At 50.1% G+C, this 18649-nt stretch overlaps 1 protein-coding gene across 3 annotated transcripts in view; it reads left to right on the forward strand.

The window, feature by feature from the left end:
* The window catches only part of LOC101692116 (palmitoyltransferase ZDHHC11), a 58385-nt gene that overhangs the window by 36643 nt on the left and 3093 nt on the right, over positions 1-18649 (forward strand). Inside the window, exons 10-11 of one of the 3 annotated variants that reach the window (XM_004768400.3) lie at positions 10399-10495; positions 15421-15469. In XM_004768400.3, coding sequence (XP_004768457.1) covers positions 10399-10495; positions 15421-15458 — 135 coding nt within the window. In that variant the 3' untranslated portion in view covers positions 15459-15469. The remainder of the gene's footprint in view (positions 1-10398; positions 10496-15420; positions 15470-18649) is intronic. The other 2 variants (XM_045089344.1, XM_045089341.1) reach the window with 2 other exon arrangements.

Consider the following 18649-nt stretch of genomic DNA (forward strand, 5'->3'; position numbering starts at 1 on the left):
AGAGCTGGGGGGAGGGCAGGGTTGGCTGGTTGAAAGTAGTTCCAGCGTTCTTAGGGATGCAGCTCCGACAGGGGCAGAGGTGGGACGGGGAGTATGAGGGAAGGAAGGTGAAGACACAGAAGTTCTAAATTGTGGGGCACGTGTTTGAGGGAAACATGATCGAAACGTGGGCGTGACTGGAACAGAAGCATCACGTGTGCCTGGGATGTGTGTGGACATCTGCAACCAGCACTGTAGCCAGCTCCCGGTGGACTTGTGGCCTGTCCCCCAGGATCCCGGCAATCCACTCACTCCCACAGCGAGGGCTCCCCTGCTCCTTTCCCAGGTCAACATACACAGCCCGCTCTGTTTGTTAGTAGCTGGGACTCAGAGTTCCATGTGGGAAATGCCGGAGGCTGGTCTTCAGTGGGGACTGGGTGTGACTGGCCACGTCACAGCTTAAACCATGGTTAACACAATGGGGCACGACCCCTCCCCGCCGCTCACTCCCATCCAGCCTCCTGCCATACCTGGAGACCGTGGTGGCACTGCGCTCCGTTCCATCGGCACCCCACCCTACTGTCCCTTCTGGGTGCCACACAGCTTCTTCTGAGTGGCAGGAAGGACAGTGTTCAAGAACAAAGTCACGATGACCAGGCAGGTACTGACAGCGTGGCCCACCTAGTTGTCGTGCGTGTCCAGATGAATGCATTCAAGCCCTCTTCTCCCAAGTCTGGCTCCCGAGCTCCCCTCCAGAATGCGTGGTAGAGCAGTCTCAGGGACATCTTATCCCCAGTCTCAGGTATCCAAGTCAGCCCTGACCATTCACGGCCATCCTGCTGGACACTATCCCTCATCACATTTAACTCCTTTGTGGATTATCTGAGACAGTCCATCTTTCCCACTTTGATGCCAAAGATTGGATAAGGCTGGGCTCACCTCCTAACTGGGGGCAGAGCTTTGAGACCTCAATAGCTCAGACCCTACCCCCTCACACCCAGGAGGACGCATTCTCTTTGGCATCCAAGAAGGTAACTACCAAATATGCATATAGGGCTTTCTAATGCAACAGTAGTGACAGCATGGACTTGGGTCTCTTAAACATTTGTACACTTAATTCTAAATCTTCCAAAGTTGAAAAATGCATTCTCACTTAAGAAAGGTAGTTCCCTTTCCAGTCAGTTTGTACAGATTAGCAAACCTAAACAAATAAAAATAGAGAATCCCCAGCCCTGGTAGCTACACTGTTGAATTCTAAATTTTTATTCTAATTAAAAAATAACAGTTGTACACAAGCTCTTTCAAAAACAGAGGAAGGTAAACCCGTTCTGTGAGGCCAGTTTCAACCCGATACCAAAACCAGACAATGTCATCACAAAAGAATACAATGAAGCAAGATCCTTGAAGAAAATATAGATAGAAACCATTGAGTAAATATTAGCAGGCCAGATCTAGCAACACGGTCAAGTACCATGGCTATGTGAAGACCAGTAGATCTTATACAAAATATTAACAGTGAAGGTCAATAATAATATAATGATGTCAATTCAGAAAAAGGAGTTGCCAGGAAGAAACTCTCGTTCAGGAGCACCTGGGTGGCTCAGTCGTTAGGCGTCTGCCTTTGGCTCAGGGTATGATCCCAGGGTCTTAGGATCGGCCCCGCATCAGGCTCCCTGCTTGGTGGGAAGTCTGATTCTCCCTCTCCTAGTCTCCCTCCTTATGTTCCCTCTCTTTGTGTCTTCTCTGTCAAATAAACAAAAATCTAAAAAAAAAAAACAAAAACAAAAAACCTCATTCATGATAAAAAAAATATTCTCAGCAAATTAGGAATGAAGTGAAAAGATTTACATTCTGACAATGAACAGCTATGAAATACATTGCACTTCCTGGTGAAAGACTGAATACTCTCCCTCTTATGACTGGGGACAAGGCAAGGATGTCCACACTCACTACTTTTATCTAACATTGTACTAAAGTTCCAACCAGTGAAATAAAATGAAAAAAGGAATAAAGAATAGAAAGTTAAACTGTGTTAATCACAGACAACGTGGTTCTAAAACAAAACAAAGCAAGAAACTACTGGTAATAAAATAGCTTTGTAAGAAGCAGCTGAAGAGCTCTCCAGTAAGCTCCAGGACATTTATCTTCAGTGTTACTCAGAACACATCTGAATTCCGCTACTGTCCCCACCTGGCTCCAGGAAACTCCGTGTGCCTCCAGCCATCTCTACAGCAAATCATTTCAGCTGTGGTCAAAGTCGAAATTTTTCAGTTGTGCTAGTTGACCTAGAAATGTTGTATGTAATTTACCATTTTCTGGAATGGAAACAGTTGTTAAAAAATAAATACCTTTTGGGGTGCCTGGGTGGGTCAGTGTGTTAAGCGTCTGCCCTCAATTTCGGCTCAGATCATGATCTCAGGATTGTCAGACTGAGCCCTGAATCAGGCTCCTCACTGGGCGTGCCGCCTGATTAAGATTCTCTCTCTCTCCCTCTCCCTTTGCCCTCCTCTCTCTCGTTCTCTCTCCTGCTCCAAAATATCTCTTTTGACTTTGTCTTATTAAAAAAAATAGCAAGTTCAATGATATTTCTATATTTGGCAAAAATTAAATTGAAGGCAATATTAAGTATTCCATTAACAGTGACATTAAAAATAATAAATTTAACAAAACTGGAGTAAAAAATCCCAAGAGGGTCTATTTTTTAAAAAGGAAACCAACATGTTGATCATGAAATGTGTGTGGAAATTGAGAGGACCTGGAGTAGCAGAACAATTTTCAAAAGAGAACAAATTGCAAGAATTGTACAACACTGACTTCAAAATTTACTAAAAACCTACAGAAATCAGGACAGTGTAGTACTAGCATAAGGATAGACAAGTCAGTGGAATAGAATAAAAATTCTAGGAATAGGCCTTTATGTTTATGGTTAATTGATTTTAAACAAAGGTGCCAAGACAATTCATTAGAGAGAAATGATACTTTCAACAGATGGTATTAAAACAACTGGATAGCCATCTTGAAATAAAAATAACTTAATACCATACTTCAACTATATAAGTAACTCAAAATTGATCATACACCTGAATTTAGGAGGTAAAACTTTAAAACTTCTAGAAGAAATGATAAATTGTGATTTTGTGTTAGGCAAAGTTTTCTTTGATATGATACAAAAAGCACTATCTACTAAAGAAAAATATGGTATATGTAATTATTGTGAAATGTCAAATTAACACATCATCCACATCATCGTCTTACATAGTTACCTTTCCTGTAGGTATGTGTGAGAATGCTTAAGATCTACTCTCTTAGCAAATTTGATGTGCAGTTGCCATGATGTACATGATGATAGGTTTATTTTTAAAAGTCTTCCTTTGGTTAAATCTATTAATGAGCTTTTGACCCAGGAATTGTGCTCCTGAGAATGCAGGCTTCCTGGATTCAACCTGGCTCTGCCCGTAACCTTAAGCAGGAAACCTAATTTGTCTGTGCTGGTCTCCCCCTCTAAAGGAGACAACAAAATTATCTCCCTATAAGGATTTTGTAAGGATTAAATGAAGATAACTTAGGAACCACTCAGTTGTTTAATATTATTACCTGAAGGAGTAAATTATAAATATGGACAAAGCAGACCAGATGGACATCACAGATATATTCAGAACATTCCATCCCAAAGCAACAGAACACACCTTCTTCTCTAGCACATATGGAACATTCTCCAGAACAGGTCACATCTTGGGTCACAAATCAGGTCTCAACTGGTACCAAAAGACTGGATCATTCCCTGAATATTTTTGGACCACAATGCTTTGAAACTTAAACTCAAGCACAAGAAGAAAATTGGAAAGAACCCAAATACGTGGAAGCTAAACCCAAATACATCCTACTAAGGAATGAATGGGTCAACCAGGAAATTAAAGAAGAATTGAAAAAATTCATGGAAACAAATGATAATGAAAACAATGGTTCAAAATGTTTGGGACACAGTAAAGGTGGTCATGAGAGGAAAGTATACAGTGATACAAGCCTTTCTCAAGAAACAAGAAAGGTCTCAAGTACACAACCTAACCCTACACCTAAAGGACCTGGAGAAAGAACACCAAAGAAAGCTTAAACCCAGTAAGAGAAGAGAAATCATAAAGATCAGAGCATAAATCCATGAAATAGAAACCATAAAAACAGTAGAACAAATCAACGAAACTAGGAGCTGGTTCTTTGAAAGAATTAATAAGGTTGATAAATCCCTGGCCAGACTTATCCAAAAGAAAAGAGAAAGGACCTAAATTAATAAAATCATGAATGAAAGAGGAGAGATCACAACCAACATCAAAGAATTACAATTATAAGAACATATAAGAAACTATATGCCAACAAATTAGACAATTTAGAAGAAATGGATACATTCCTAGAAACATATACACTACCAAAAATGAACCAGGAAGCAATAGAAAACCTGAACAGAACCAGCAAGGAAATTGAATCAGTAATGAAAAATCTCCCAAAAAACAAGAATCCAGGCCAGATGACTTCCCAGGGGAATTCTACCAAACATTTAAATAATTAATACTTATTCTTCTGAAATTGTTCCAAAAAATAGAAATGGAAGGAAAACCTCCAAACTCATTTTATGAGGCCAGCATTACCTTGATCCCAAAAGCAGACAAAGATCCCATAAAAAACGAGAATTACAGACCAATATCCCTGATGAACATGGATGCAAACATTCTCACCAAAACACCAGCCAATAGTATCCAACAGTACATTAAAAGGATTATTCACCACGACCAAGTGGGATTTATTACAGGGCTAAAGGTTGGTTCAACATCCACAAATCAATGAGATACAACACATTAATAAAAGAAAGAATGAGAACCACATGACACTCTCAATAGATGCTGAAAAGCACCTGACAAAGTACAACATCCTTTCTTGATCAAAAGTCTTCACACTGTAGGGATGGAGGGCACATACCTCAATATCATCAAAGCCATCTATGAAAAACCCACCGTGAATATCATTCTTAATGGGGGAAAACTGAGAGCTTTTCCACTAAGGTCAGGAACACAGCAGGGATGTCCATTATCACCACTGTTATTCAACATAGTACTAGAGGTCCTAGCCTCAGCAATCAGACAACAAAAAGAAATAATAGGCATCCAAATTGGCAAAGAATAAGTCAAACTCTCACTCTTTGCAGATGATATGATGCTTTCTGTGGAAACCCCAAAAGACTCCACTCCAAATCTGTTAGAACTCATACAGGAATTCAGTAAAGTGTCAGGATATAAAATCCATGCACAGAAATCAGTTGCATTTCTATACACCAACAACAAGACAAAAGAAAGAGAAATTAAGGAGTCTATCCCATTTACAATTATACCCCAAACCATAAGATAACTAGGAATAAACTTAACCAACAAGGAAAAAAATCTGTACTCAGAAAACTATAATGTTCTTATGAAAGAAATTGAGGAAGACACAAAGAAATGGAAAAAACATTCCATGCTTATGGATTGGAAGAACATATATTGGGGAAATGTCTATGCTACCTAGAGAGATCTACACATTTAATGCAATCCCTATCAAAGTACAATCAACTTTTGTCACAGAAATGGAAAAAATAATCCTAAAATTTATATGGAACCAGAAAAGACCTGAATAGCCAGAAAAATGTTGAAAAAGTAAAGCAAAATTGGTGGCATCACAATTCCAGACTTCAAGCTCTATTACAAAGCTGTCATCATCAAGACAGTATGGTACTGGCACAAAAACAGGCACATAGATCAATGGAACAGAATTAGCCCAGAAATGGACCCTCAACTCTATGGTCAACTAATCTTTGACAAAGCAGGAAAGAATGTCCAATGGGAAAAAGACAGTCTCTTCTACAAATGATGTTGGGAAAATTGGAAGACCACATGCAAAGAAGAATGAAACTGGTCCATTTCCTTATACCACACACAAAAATAACCTCAAAATGGATGAAAAACCTCAATGGGAGAAAGGGATCCATCAAAATCCTTGAAGAGAACACAGGTAGCAACCTCTTTGACCTCAGCCACAGCAACTTCTTCCTAGAAACATTGCCAAAGGCAAGGGAAGCAAGGGCAAAAATAAAGTATTGGGACTTCATCAAAATCAAAAGGTTTTGCACAGCAAAGGAAACAGTCAAAACCAAAAGACAACCGACAGAATGAGGAAGAAGATATTCTTCTTCTCAAAAGAAGTTCTCAAAAGACAAGTTCTCAAAAGAAGAAGAATATGGGAGAAGATATTTGCAAATGACATATCAGATGAAGGGCTCATATCCAAAATCTATAAAGAACTTCTCAAAGTCAACACCCAAAGAACAAATCAAGAAATGGGAGAGGACATGAACAGACATTTCTACAGAGAAGACCTCCAGATGGCCAACAGACACATACATGAAAAAGTGCTCCACGTCACTCGTTTTCAGGGAAATATAAATCCAAACCACAATGAGATATCACCTCACACCAGTCAGAATGGCTAAAATCAACAAGTCAGGAAACAACAGATGCTGGCGAGGATGCAGAGAAAGGGGAACCCTCCTACACTGCTGGTGGGAATGCAAGCTGGTGCAGCCACTCTGGAAAACAGCATCAAGCTTCCTCAAAAAGCTGAAAATAGAGCTGCCCTAAGACCCAGCAATCACACTACTGGGTATTTACCCTAAAGATACAAACGTAGTGATCCGAAGGGGCACATGCACCCGAATGTTTATAGCAGCAACGTCCACAATAGCCAAACTATGGAAAGAACCTAGATGTCCATCCACAGATGAATGGATAAAGATGTTGTGTATATACACAATGGAATACTATGCAGCCATCAGAAGGAATGAAATCTTGCCATTTGTGATGACGTGGATGGAACTAGAGGGTATTATGCTGAGTGAAATGAGTCAATCAGAGAAAGACAAGTGTCACTGATACGAGGAATTTGAGAAGACAGAGGATCATAGGGGAAGGGAGGGAAAATGAAAGAAGATGAAACCAGAGAGAGAGAGACAAACCATGAGACTCTTAATCTCAGGAAACAAACGGAGAGTTGCTGGGAGCTGGGGGTAGGGATGGGGTGGCTGGGTGATGGACATTGAGGAGGGTATGTGCTATATCAAGTGCTGTGAAATGTGTAAGACTGCTGAATCACGGACCTGTACCCCTGCTACAAATGACACCTTATATGTTAATTTAAAAAATGTGGGCAAAGCTTTATGCAGAGGTGTTCACTATCACATTGTTTATAATAACAAAAACTCTGTAACAATCAAAAAACACAAAATCAAGTGAGTCATTAAGCAGCATAGGCTGAATGTCTGACTTGGAAAGATGATGCAGCCGCTGGAGAGTCTGGCTGTGGAAACTATGTAAGGAGTTCTTCAAAAGATTTTATTGCTGACTTGAGAGGGAGTGGGAGAGAGCTCGCAGGGGCGGGGGGGAGAGGGCCAAGCCGACTCGCCGCTGGGCAGGAGCCCCACCCAGGACCCTGAGATCATGACCTGAGCCGAAGGCAGAGGCTCCACCGACGGAGCCCCCCAGGCGCCTCTTTAATAATACTGTTTAAATGCTTATGATATAATAATGGGGAAAAGCAGTATGAAATTACATTTATGGCAAATTTACGATTGTATAAAGCAAAATAAATCCTATGAATGGGGAAATCGAGATTGACAGGAAATGCCGAGAAACGCATTCGGATGATGGAACTCTGGGTACGTTTTAGTTTTCTCGATTTTGCAAAGGGTTAAGTATATTCACCTGATTCTTAGAGTGAAAATATATGAAATAATATTTAAAATTGTTTTACAATTTAAAAAGAAGGAAAAGGAAACATGGTGCGTTGGACTTCATCAAAAGCCTGGCTCAGAGTTGAACAAGCCCAGGTGAAGCGATGCTCAGCGTCATTGCAGGAAAGCAGGAGGCAGCCCCAGCACGAGGGCCCTGTCCCCGCTACAGGGACGGCCGCACAAGGCTGTCCGAGCCCGTCGTGCTGACCAACAGAGCCGTGCCCGTCGCCGCGGACACAGACGGTGCCTTCAGTGACAGACCCCAGATCCCCCAGTCTGGAGGCTGGAAGCCTGAGACCCAGGGGCCGTCAAGGTTGGGTCCTCCTGACGCCTCTGTCCTCCACGCCCCACCGGTGTCCTCGAAGAGCCGTTTCTCTGTGCACCCCCGTCCCTGCCGCTGTCGCCTCACACGCAGACCCATCACCAAGGTCAGGGCCGCCTGGTGACCTCACTTAACACGTACCCTCCGTATGAACCCCATCGCCAACGTGGGCGCACTCAGGGTGCCCGGGTGCTGGGGCGCCGGGCGAGAAGCAGGAGGGCTCAGAGTGAGGCTGGGGCCCAGGGCGGGGAGGGAGGCGCGCCTCTGTGCTGACCGCTTCCCTGGACCCCAAATGAGCTTCTGATGACGTGGGTTTTGAGAGTGAGCTCTGTGTCAGGCACTCCTCTGTTCTCATGTCGCAGACTATCATTTGCACCCTCACAGGACTCAGGCAGCAAGCCGACGTCCCCTGCCCCTGGGTAAGAGTGCGAGCGTCCCGGATGGTTTCTCCCAACTGAAAAACAGCCGCATGCTCATCTGACCCGCCGCGGAAGACCACAGTGGAAGGCCTCATGGTGCCGTGGTCATGGACTGGGGGACAACACTGTGTCCCCGAGGTCACGGGTGTGGACAGCCTCTCAGGCTGCCCATCGCACTGGCTTCACATGGAGAGTTCGGGCGGCGCTCCTTGGCCTCGCCCCCTGCGACGGGAGCTGATGGCAAGCCCCAGGGGGGTCCGCTGTTCTTCTGCACCTAGAAGGGCGGGGGGCAGCGGGCGGAGGGCGCAGGCCCTTGCCGTGTTGCCACGGGCCGGGCCGCGTTCGGCTTGTCCTTTGGCCCTTTGGTCTTTGTGGGGCTGCGAAGTCAGCACCCGCAGCTGCGCGCACAGGCCCCCGGGGGCACATGGCCTTTCGACCCTCTGTGCTGCAGGCGCAGAAAGTGGCCCCGGACCGATCGTCGCCTGGTTTCCAGCACACGTTTTAAAGTGTGAGATCAGGGGACTTCTGTCCCCATGACCGACCGCAGCAGGACAGGTCGCCTTCCCCTGCAATACTGAGCAAGAGGAGAGGGTCGCGCTGCAACCGTTAGTGAGGGCTGGGTCTCTACACCACTCACCCGAGCCCACCGCGAGCACAGGCTCCCTTTGTCCTTGAGGGGACAGCGCTGGGAAACACCGTCCTGGCTGGTCTGGAGATCTCGCGTCCTTCCTCCAGCGCCATCGAATGCAATTTAAAATAAAATTAAAAAGGACAAGGCATTTTCTTGACTCTCACTCACCAAACACAGAGACACACAGGCCTCGCTCTGGGCCCCCTCGACCCTGGCCCAGCCCCCAACTGCTGAGCAGGGTGTGGGAGAGGCGGCCCCCAGGGAGGCACATGCCCCTCCCCCTGCACCGCCCTCTGCTCTCCCACACCCCTGCTGCCACGGCCCTGGCCCAGCCTCCTGTGGGGGGGGGCTTGCTGGGACCACGAGGGACATGGTGCTGATGGAGTCAGCGGGCCATGCTGGGGACGCGGGCAGAGATGAGGACAGGATACTGGAGGGGACATGAGGGAGGCTGCTCTCTTGCTCAGAAGACAGACCCACACATGGTGCCCGTGGGAACTGGTCCAGGTTGCCCTGGGGCCCCTGAGACCCCCCTGGATGGTCAGGGTGCCCGGTGTCGTCCTGTACCCAGCTGGCTTCCTGTGTCCCAACCCGGCAGCCCTGGCTCTGGGGGCAACTAGAACACTATTAGTGCTTTCTTGTTGTGCCAAATGTTTCTGTGGTGACTTAACTGTTTGGATCCAGGAGACCAGTCGGCACTGGAGACCCCCCCCACCCCCGCCCCTGCTCCTTGGGCCTCATCGGCCATAGCCGGTGTGGTCTCGGGGCTAGAGGCCAGGCCGGTGGAGAACACGCTCACCCAGGGCCTCGGGGGCGCCCATCGTGGCCACATGTTGGTAGAAGGTCGTGCAGAGTCTCCTCCTGATGGTCTGATGGACCTGTGGGCTTGTTTCTCTGTCGGGGATGCTCAGTTCTCGGACTGTGTGGAAACTGGCCAGTCAGAATGAACACAAGCCAGGAGGACCTGTCCCACGGACAAAGCTCCTTCTGTCCGGTGTTAAAGGATTTCACACAGGGACTCGGTTTTCCTTTTCTGCTGGCGGTGGAAGCGTAGGGCCCTCCCCACGGGAGCCTCCGGCCTGACTCCCTCAGGCCCTCCAATAGCCTCCCAGGCTCTTCCTGTTCTTGAGACCACAGACAAGAGGGGACCCTAGCAGGGGGATGTCCTGCTCACCCCGCACACTCACCCCAGGGGGAAGGCCTCCTTGGTGACGGGTTTCTCCTTCCTGTCCCGCCCTAGCAGACCCAGGCGGAAGGTGCTCCTGTCGCTGTCCAGGTCCTCAGATGTGAGCTCCGCCACCACCACCACCAGCCCTGGGAGCGCCCTGTCACTGAAGGTGAGCCCAGGGCTGAAGCTGATGACCCAGCTCAGATGTAGGGGTGAGAGCCCCCCGCAGGGCTTGGGTCCCCCACAGCTGGGGTCCGCATTGTATTCTGAAGACTGGTTGCCCTCATGCTCCAAGGCACCAAGGGTGTTGCCCCCCAGCCAGGGAGGCCCAAGTGGTCAGGACAGTGCTCTCGAACCCTTGGCTTTGAGCTCAGCAAGCTCGCTCCCAACCAACGGAACTCAGATCCCGGCCTCAGACGGCCATGCATGGTCACTGAGTCCACACCCCAGTCCAGCCTGGGACCTTCTCCTCATGTCAGGCTTGGTCCAGAACTCACATCCGATCCTGACACCCTGTGTGCCCTGCTTCACGCCGGGCCCACCTCTCTGTGGGTGACCCCAGGCCTGTAGCTCTCAGCAGAGTGCTTACAAAGGAATGGGCCCCCTAAGGTGAGCTTGGACTTTGGGCCCTTCTGGTATGGAGACGTTACTGGTTCCGCACCCCAGAGTAAGTTTCTTACCCCCACCCCGCCGAGTCCCTGGGTCTCCAGGAGGTGAGGACGTATGGCTGTCACTTCCCAGAGCGAGACGTGTGAGGACTCGGTGAGGGGCAGTGAGCACTGCTGCCCGGTGTTCAGCCTGGACTGGTACTCAGTAAACACTAGCCCACCCCAATGCCTTGCTTTAGACCTTGGTGCATATGAATAATGATCTCATCTGGGACACAGACTCATCACTGATCTATGCGTGACCTGCTTTCTAAATTTACTCTGTATTCTATCTTTGGTGTTAGAGGAAGCACCAACCAGCCAAGAAAATGCAGGTCCTGACGTTGGTCTATATCTGCAGCTAGGGTCTTTGTTCTAGTCTTTCCCCTTCCTTCTGCATTTCAAGACCGTACCTGTTCCTAGAAAATACACACACGCAATTCATTGGCTACTCTATTTCACAGAAGGGACACAGTGTGTCTGTGATGTTTGGAATTTGGGGGAATCATCTTTTCATTCACTGCTTAGTAGTCTAGATGGTCGTTCTGTGTCTGTGCTGCTGGGTCCACTTGCCTTCCTTCTGTGATGCTTCTCGCCCCACACTTGCTCGTCCCCTCTGCTGTGGGCATGCAGGACGGACACCGCTGCTCGGGTCTGTAACCAGCAGCAAGTCTGCGTGATAAGGCCAGGGGGGTTTCTAAATAGGGTGCGTAGTCTGCATTCCCACAGAAGTGTATATGAAGCCCAGTTGGTCCATATCCTCCTCAACACCTGGTGCCACAAATCCAGTGGTGCCGGCCGGTGGCTTCCAGTCCATCCCAGACTTTCCCCCATGACTGATGGTGCTGAACCTGTGTTTCCCATGTAAGTTTCCCCCAAGGGAAGTGCTTGCTCTTGTCCTTGGCCCAGTTTTCTGTCCAGCCGTTTCTGCTCTTCTTGTAGATTTGTTTGAATTCTGTATATATTCTTAATACAAACCCCTCATTAGCTGGGTGCATTACAGATGGAGTGTTACGGAGCAACTTGACTGCATGCTTAGTTTAACCAGACGTCTGATGAGCCGGAGCCATAGCTTTCAATGTACTCACACGTAGACATATTTTATGATAACGCTTTCTGGTCTTGATTGAACTTTAACCCAAGCATCTAAGAGAGTCGTCTGTACTTTCTACTACAAGTTTTCAGCATTGAATTTTGAGACGTGTGTTCTCTATGGTTCACTGGCATGGTTGGTGTGAGGTAGGGATCCAGCTTCCTCTCTTCCATGTGGGTTTCTGTTATCCCAGCTCCGTTCACTAAACATCGAGTGGACCCTCTTCCCCCGCGATCTGTTTTCTGTATGCCTCATTTTTTTTTTTTTTATTCCACAATGCTTTCACTACTGCCTTTTTTGTATTTAGTTGAATTTGCATACTGTTTCATTTTTATACCTGTCTTCTTTCCTTCTTATATTTTTTAGTTATCTTCTTACTGGTTATCTTCGGGATTATAATTAACATCTTAAATTTATAAGAGTCCAGGTTGAATCATACCAACTTAATTTCAATACCATACAAATACTCCAGTCCTTTCCCTCCATATTGCTAATGTCGCAGATTACATCTTTACACATTGTGCGCCTATTAGGAGAGATTTATAATTATTGTCCCATGAATGTGTCTTTTAAGTCACATAGAGAGGAGGGCAGCTACAAACTCCCAGCACGACCATCCTGGCTCACTTACTGACCTGTGTGGTTGTCTTCACCAGTTCTTTATCTCCTCTACTGTGTAAAGCCTCCATTTTAGCCCCAAAAGCTGCCTTTAGTATTTCGAATAAGGAAGGTCTGTGGGTCCTGAATTCTCTCAGCTTTTGTTTATCTAAGAATGTTTTAATTTCTCCTTTATCCTCAAAAGATCATTTTGCTATATTTAGAATTCTTGGCTGTCAGATTTTATTTTCCTTACAGGACTTTAATGTGCCCTCTGGCTTCCCTGATTTCTGATGGGAACACAGCCATTGATCTTATCGAGGCTCCTTGTACAAGACAAACCATTTCTTTCTCTCTGCTTTCAGAGTCCTCTCTTGGGTTTCTGAGAGTCTGGCAGTGCTACACCTCTTCTGGACAAACCCTTCTGAGTTTTCCCTGCTTGGATTTAGTTGAGCATCTTGGATGTGTAGATCCATACCTTCCATCACATTTGGGAAGCATGTAGCAAGCGTTTCTTCAGATATTTTTCCCTCTGCCCCCTCTCTTCTCCTTTGGGACCTTACATCAACCAGGCACTGTTCATGTTCCTTCATTCCATTCTCTCCCTGGTCCCCAGACTGGATAATTTCAGTTGTCTTCAAGCTCACGGATCCTTTCTTCTGCTCAAATGTGGTGATCTCCACTAGTGAATTTTTAATTTCACACTTATCAGTGGTAGAATTTCTGTTTGGTTCCTTTGTGTAGTTCCTATCTCTTTATTGATATACTTTTTGTTTATTCAATATTTTCCCGATTTTCTTTCATTCTTTGCCTTGGATCATTGAGCATGTTTAAGACGGCTTATATAATATTCTTGACTATTAAATGTCTGGGCTTTTTCTGGAAAATTCTGTCAAATTCTTTTCCTCCTTTGAATGGGCCATATTTTCCTATTTCTTTGTCTGTTTTATTATTTTTTTTTGTTGAGAATTGGATATTCTGAGTATTACAATGTGGCAAATCTGGACACCAGATTCTCCCACTGCTTGGGGATTGTAGGTGTTTGAATTATCAGATTGTGACACTCTTAAGTCTGTATTGCCCATTGTGAAGTTTCTCTGATTATCTGTGTGGTCAACAAGTAATTTCCTTAAATGTCAGGCTGCAAATAGGGGGAATAAGCGTTCTAGTAGACGCTCCCGCAGGGAACTACTGCTGCCGAGGTAGCCAGGACAAGGGAACACCCTTGCTGGCCCCCAAGGACATGAAGAGACCAACCAAAACACACCCCACCCAAGTTTTGGAGTACAGAGTTCCTGTGGGCTGCCCAGACACTAGCTGCTCCAGGAATGAGGGCTGTCCTCCAGCAGCCACAGGAGGGCTGAGGGTGGGTGGCTGATGGCTTGCACACACCGCTCACTTAGGAGCACGGGTAGCATCCCTTCTCTGGTGCTGCATGTTGTCACAGTTCTGGTCCAGTTCCCGAGTCTGGAAGAGTTGACCCTGACGGCTCCCCTGAGCATCATGGTTCCTTCCAAGGAGGTTGGATCCCTCATGCGTCCTGCACCGGCACTGTGTCCTCAGGTGAAGGCTGCTGATGTTTGCACCGACACAGTCGCCACCATGCTCCCCACAAATCTCTACCCTGTAGCCCTTCGCCCTCCCACTGCCCAGCTCTGTGTTGGTTTTGCTTTCATTTTAAACGAATAGTGTAATCCTTATACTTTCAGGAATACCTCAGTCAGCTTGGCTTCCTGATCCCTGTCCCCTCCTCTACCGGGATTGCTGCCCATTCTGCAGCCATCTTGGGTGGATGCCCTCCGGTCACCTGTGGACTGGGAAGTTAGATGGCAGCAGCCACTCACCTGGCTGCTTAGCCTGTGGGGCCCCCAGTGACCTGTCAGAGCCCTGCCCCCACTCAGCCCTCATCACTGCCTCTAGGTGGATCCCAGGGGCCTCTCTGCCCCGACAGCTCCTCAAACCTTGGTGTTCCGCAGTCTGTTCCCGTTCACTTCTTCCTCTTCAGGGATGGTCGGTCTTCATCTGTAAGGGCTTCTGTTTCCTATAAAGCTGTGTCTTTATTCATCCAAGCATCAGTTTGTATCTTCACTGTAATTCTCAAGTGTTGGCTCGGGGAGGCACACTTCCGATTTAGAAGTGTCCCAGAAACATCTATCCTTGGGGGTCTTTCAACACCTCCAAGGGGAGATTGTGCAGAACCCCAGTGCCTGGTCCCTGCCACATGCAGCCCCGAGCGTTAGGATGAGCGCGGTCCCTGGCCCCTTGCCGAGACCCGTGCTCCCCCCTCCTATTAGGCCAGCCCACTGAATGGGGTGATAAGTCACCTCTTGCCCAGCCCGGTGGCACCAGGACAAGGAATATGCTTCCTGTTTTCAGGAGGTGATGTGAAGACGCTCGGGGCTCCTGGGTCACCAGGACTTGCCACCAGCGATCAGAGTTGTGAGGAGAAGGCGCCAGGCAAGGGGTGGCCTGGGCTGTGTCCTTGTCGCCCCTTCGTCATGCCGGGGGTCCACGTGGGCCCCCTCAGCCCCCCTGAGACCTTCCCACTCATCAGACACCACTTGTCTCCATTGTGATGTGCGTGCAGAGGGAAAGCCCACATCCCCGCCGCAGGGTCTGGTCAGCAGCTTCCCACTGAAGTGAGTGCTCCGGACCCAGGTGGCGAGGCGGTGGGCCGCGTCCCGGAGCCCGTTGGGGCAGGGCTCTGGCAGCGCGACAAAAGCTGCATCCTTATGCCTGTCGCTCCTCTCTCCGCAGGTGTCAGAGGGTCCGCCGCGAGACCCGAGGCCGCCTGAGCGGGAGGAAGGTGAGGCACCTCACAGCCTGGGTGTTGGGGTCTACACAGTTCAATGCTCGAGAGTTAAAGATTTCCCACGGAAGAAAAAATGGGAGAAATCAGCAACGGGGGGCTGGGACACTGTTGTCAGCGGCACAGAGGACAAGCTGGGGCTCACGGAGAGGGTCTGCAGACAGGGTCCCACGCTCGCCTGCTGCCACCTGCCGTGCGTGCCGCAAGGCCGCAGGCCGCGCAGTGGGGCCGCGCGGTGGGGCCGGAGCCCCAGCGGACGCTTGGCCGCCAGTCTGAGCCGAGGCCTGGAGGAGCGGCGGCCGCCCGTCTGCTAACAGGCACACAGAGCGAGGCCCACGGCCAGTCGGAGCCGAAGGCCCAGGGTGACCTGTGGAGGCTCTAGCCCGGCCGCCTTCTCTGTCTGCCGGGGGGTCGTCGGTCGCATGTGGGATCCTCACACAGTGCTCCCGAAATGGCATCTCCTCGTCCAAGAAACCCTCGGCCAGGCTACGCCTCCCTTCAGAGCCCCGCGCCTGAGACCCCCCCGCCCTTCACCACGCCCGTGGTGGCGAGTCAGCGGCTCCTGTTTCCAGAACAGGACAGGAGGCTGAGAGGGTGGCTTGATCTTGATGTGAGTCCAGAGGGACTCAAGTTGGACTTAAGGATCTGAATTACAAACAGGTGTTGTGTGTGACGGGGGCCCTGGGCCGCAGGTCCCGCACCTGGTTGGACTACACTGTGGGGGGTGTGCACGCCGCACGGCGGGGTGTGGGGGCTCGGGGACAGCGGAGAGGCCAGGGTCCTCAGGCCAGGGACAGAGGCAAAGAGAAACCCAGAGGAGAGCCCATGGGCACTGCGTCCCCAGGGGGCTTGTTTTTCACAGCTTTCCAGGAGGGGCAGAGATGACCAAGCTCAGAGCACAGCCAGAACGGGAAGCCTAGAACTTAGCCGTAATGGCGGCTATAGCCGCATTATGGCAGGGAGCCAGAAGAAAGCCCGTTCTCCGTCCCCGCGGGATGCCAGAGTCATCGGCCATCTCAAACTCGGGGTGAGAGGACCCGAGAAAACCCTCTGCCAAGGACTCGGAAGGACTGACGCCCCCAAACTCCTCAGGCTTTGGGTTCACTTGGGGCGATTCTGGACCTGTCATCACCGGTGCGGGAGCGGGGAAGAAAGGAGCCTTCCTTCCTGCACACGGTGGTGCCCTCGGGACGGCCAAGGCCACAGCAGAGCCAGACACGCGAGGGTGCCCGGCTCACGGGCCAATCGCAAAGTAAGTGTGGTCATTGTTTTGGGGACAAAAGGCAAAGTGAAACACATGAAGAGAAAACTGTCGTCTACCTGACGAGCGTATCTGAGAACGAGTAGAAGAAAACCGAGGGCCACTGAGGCTCACCCGTTCGCCGAGGGTCCATGGCCTGTCGTCCGTCAGCCGGGACCTGTGACCTTCAGCCCACAGCGGGGGGGTCACCCGGCACACGAAGGCAGGAGCAGAGCATGGATGACCGTGAGCAAGGCGGGGCTGGGGTCCACACGGGGCCTGGGGTCCCCTGGCAAGGGGGGGGGTGTTTACGGAGGTGTGGCTCTTGGAGTCTGGGAGCCCGGGGGCGGCTGGTCATCTTCTAGATAGGTCATCGGTCTACCAGCAAACACCAGAGGCAGAGAAGGCGGGTTTTCGAACCTCCGGTGACTCAAGACAGAGCCCCTTCCAGGGGAGATTGTCAACCTCACTCATTCCAAGGGAAGCCTCCGTGTGCGGGGCTGTCCTCTCGCGCACCTTGGGGCGAAGTGGGAGTAGGCGTGTCTACGTCAGGACGGAGTGCTAGGGAGGGAGAAGGGGCCATTTTCAATGGTGTTTCAGAAGTGAGGTCCCCAGGAAGAGATCGAGCCTGACTTGCAGAGAGACGGGCCCAACTTAGGACCCTCGGAGGAGCCCGAAGGCAGGCGGACGCGGCCCTGCTCGCGGAGTGGACTCGAGCCCGCTGGAGTGCCCGCTGGAGATGCTGCTGCCGAAATGTGTACGGAATTGCCGGGGGTCGAGGATCGCCAAGAGCCCCGAGAAGAAGGGCTGTTTGGGTCGGTGAGCTGCGCCGCTCATGGGAAGCTTGTTGATGAAAGCCAGCCTGACCGCCGACCCGGGCTCTGCACGGGGCCAGCGTGGAGGCCTCCGAGCTGCAAGCTCGTCTGCTCGGACGCTCAGCAGCTGGCAGAGGAGGCCGGAGGAGTGGGGGCAGGGCGCTCATAGATGCTGCTGGAAGGTTTGGTGCCACGTGGGGAGAGCACGGACGGTGTTTGAGCCCTTCCTCCCTTCACACAAAGGGATCTCACGTGGCCTGAAGACGTGTGCGGGAAGGGACAGCTGTGAAAACTGGAAGATGACATTGGGGAGTAGCTGGATGTCCTCCTGGTGTCTGAGGGTTATGTGAGATATTCTGGAAGGCACCAACCCCACAGGAAGACGTAAGTTCACGTGGAAATGAGGGACTTCTGGGTAGTCAGAAGCCATCGAAAAGTGAAGGGTCGCGCCCAAAGCCGGAGACATGTTCGTAAGTCATGTCCATAACGGACACGGGACTAGTGTCCAGAATGACCCCATGAGAAAAACAAATGACCGACGCTGATTGGGCAGTGCACGGAAGGGAGCCCAGAAGCTGCAAACAGGAAGAGCACGCGACTGTCCCGTCGTCGGGAGCTTCGGCCGTAACCGCGCGTGGTGGCCTTATGTCGCGTTAGGGGCGCAGGAGCTGGTCCTGCCAGGGATACGGAGGCAGGGCCCGGGATGGTGCTGGTGCGCGCCGCCGAGATGCCCCGCACGGGAGGCCCTCCGGGGACACCCCACGAGGCAGCGACAGGACGAGGGCCGGCTTGGGGAGGGGAGCACCCGGCTCCCGTAGGACGGAGGGAAAGCCGCCCGCATGTTCGTCTGTGGGACACACAGGAGCCCCCGGCCTACCAGGTCTTCATCGCGGATTCTTGTGAACGTGCACCTGTGCGCTCCGCACGGTCCCACAGGTGGGATGTTTCTCATGGAAGATGCCCTGTGTGGGCATCCGTGGTCCTGCCCACTCGCTGGGGAGGGGGGTACTCATGAGCTCTGTGTTCAGGGGTCCTGTGCAGCCCACCCCCCGACCCCCGCCGCCCAGCGAGAGGTCAGGACTCGCTGCACCGGCTGCCCCACCTCGAAAGTCCAGGCGAGGG

The sequence above is a fragment of the Mustela putorius genome, unplaced genomic scaffold (genome assembly GCF_011764305.1).
Source record: "Mustela putorius furo isolate JIRA1106 unplaced genomic scaffold, ASM1176430v1.1 tig00000107_pilon_pilon_pilon, whole genome shotgun sequence".
NCBI classification, from domain to species: Eukaryota; Metazoa; Chordata; class Mammalia; order Carnivora; family Mustelidae; genus Mustela; species Mustela putorius.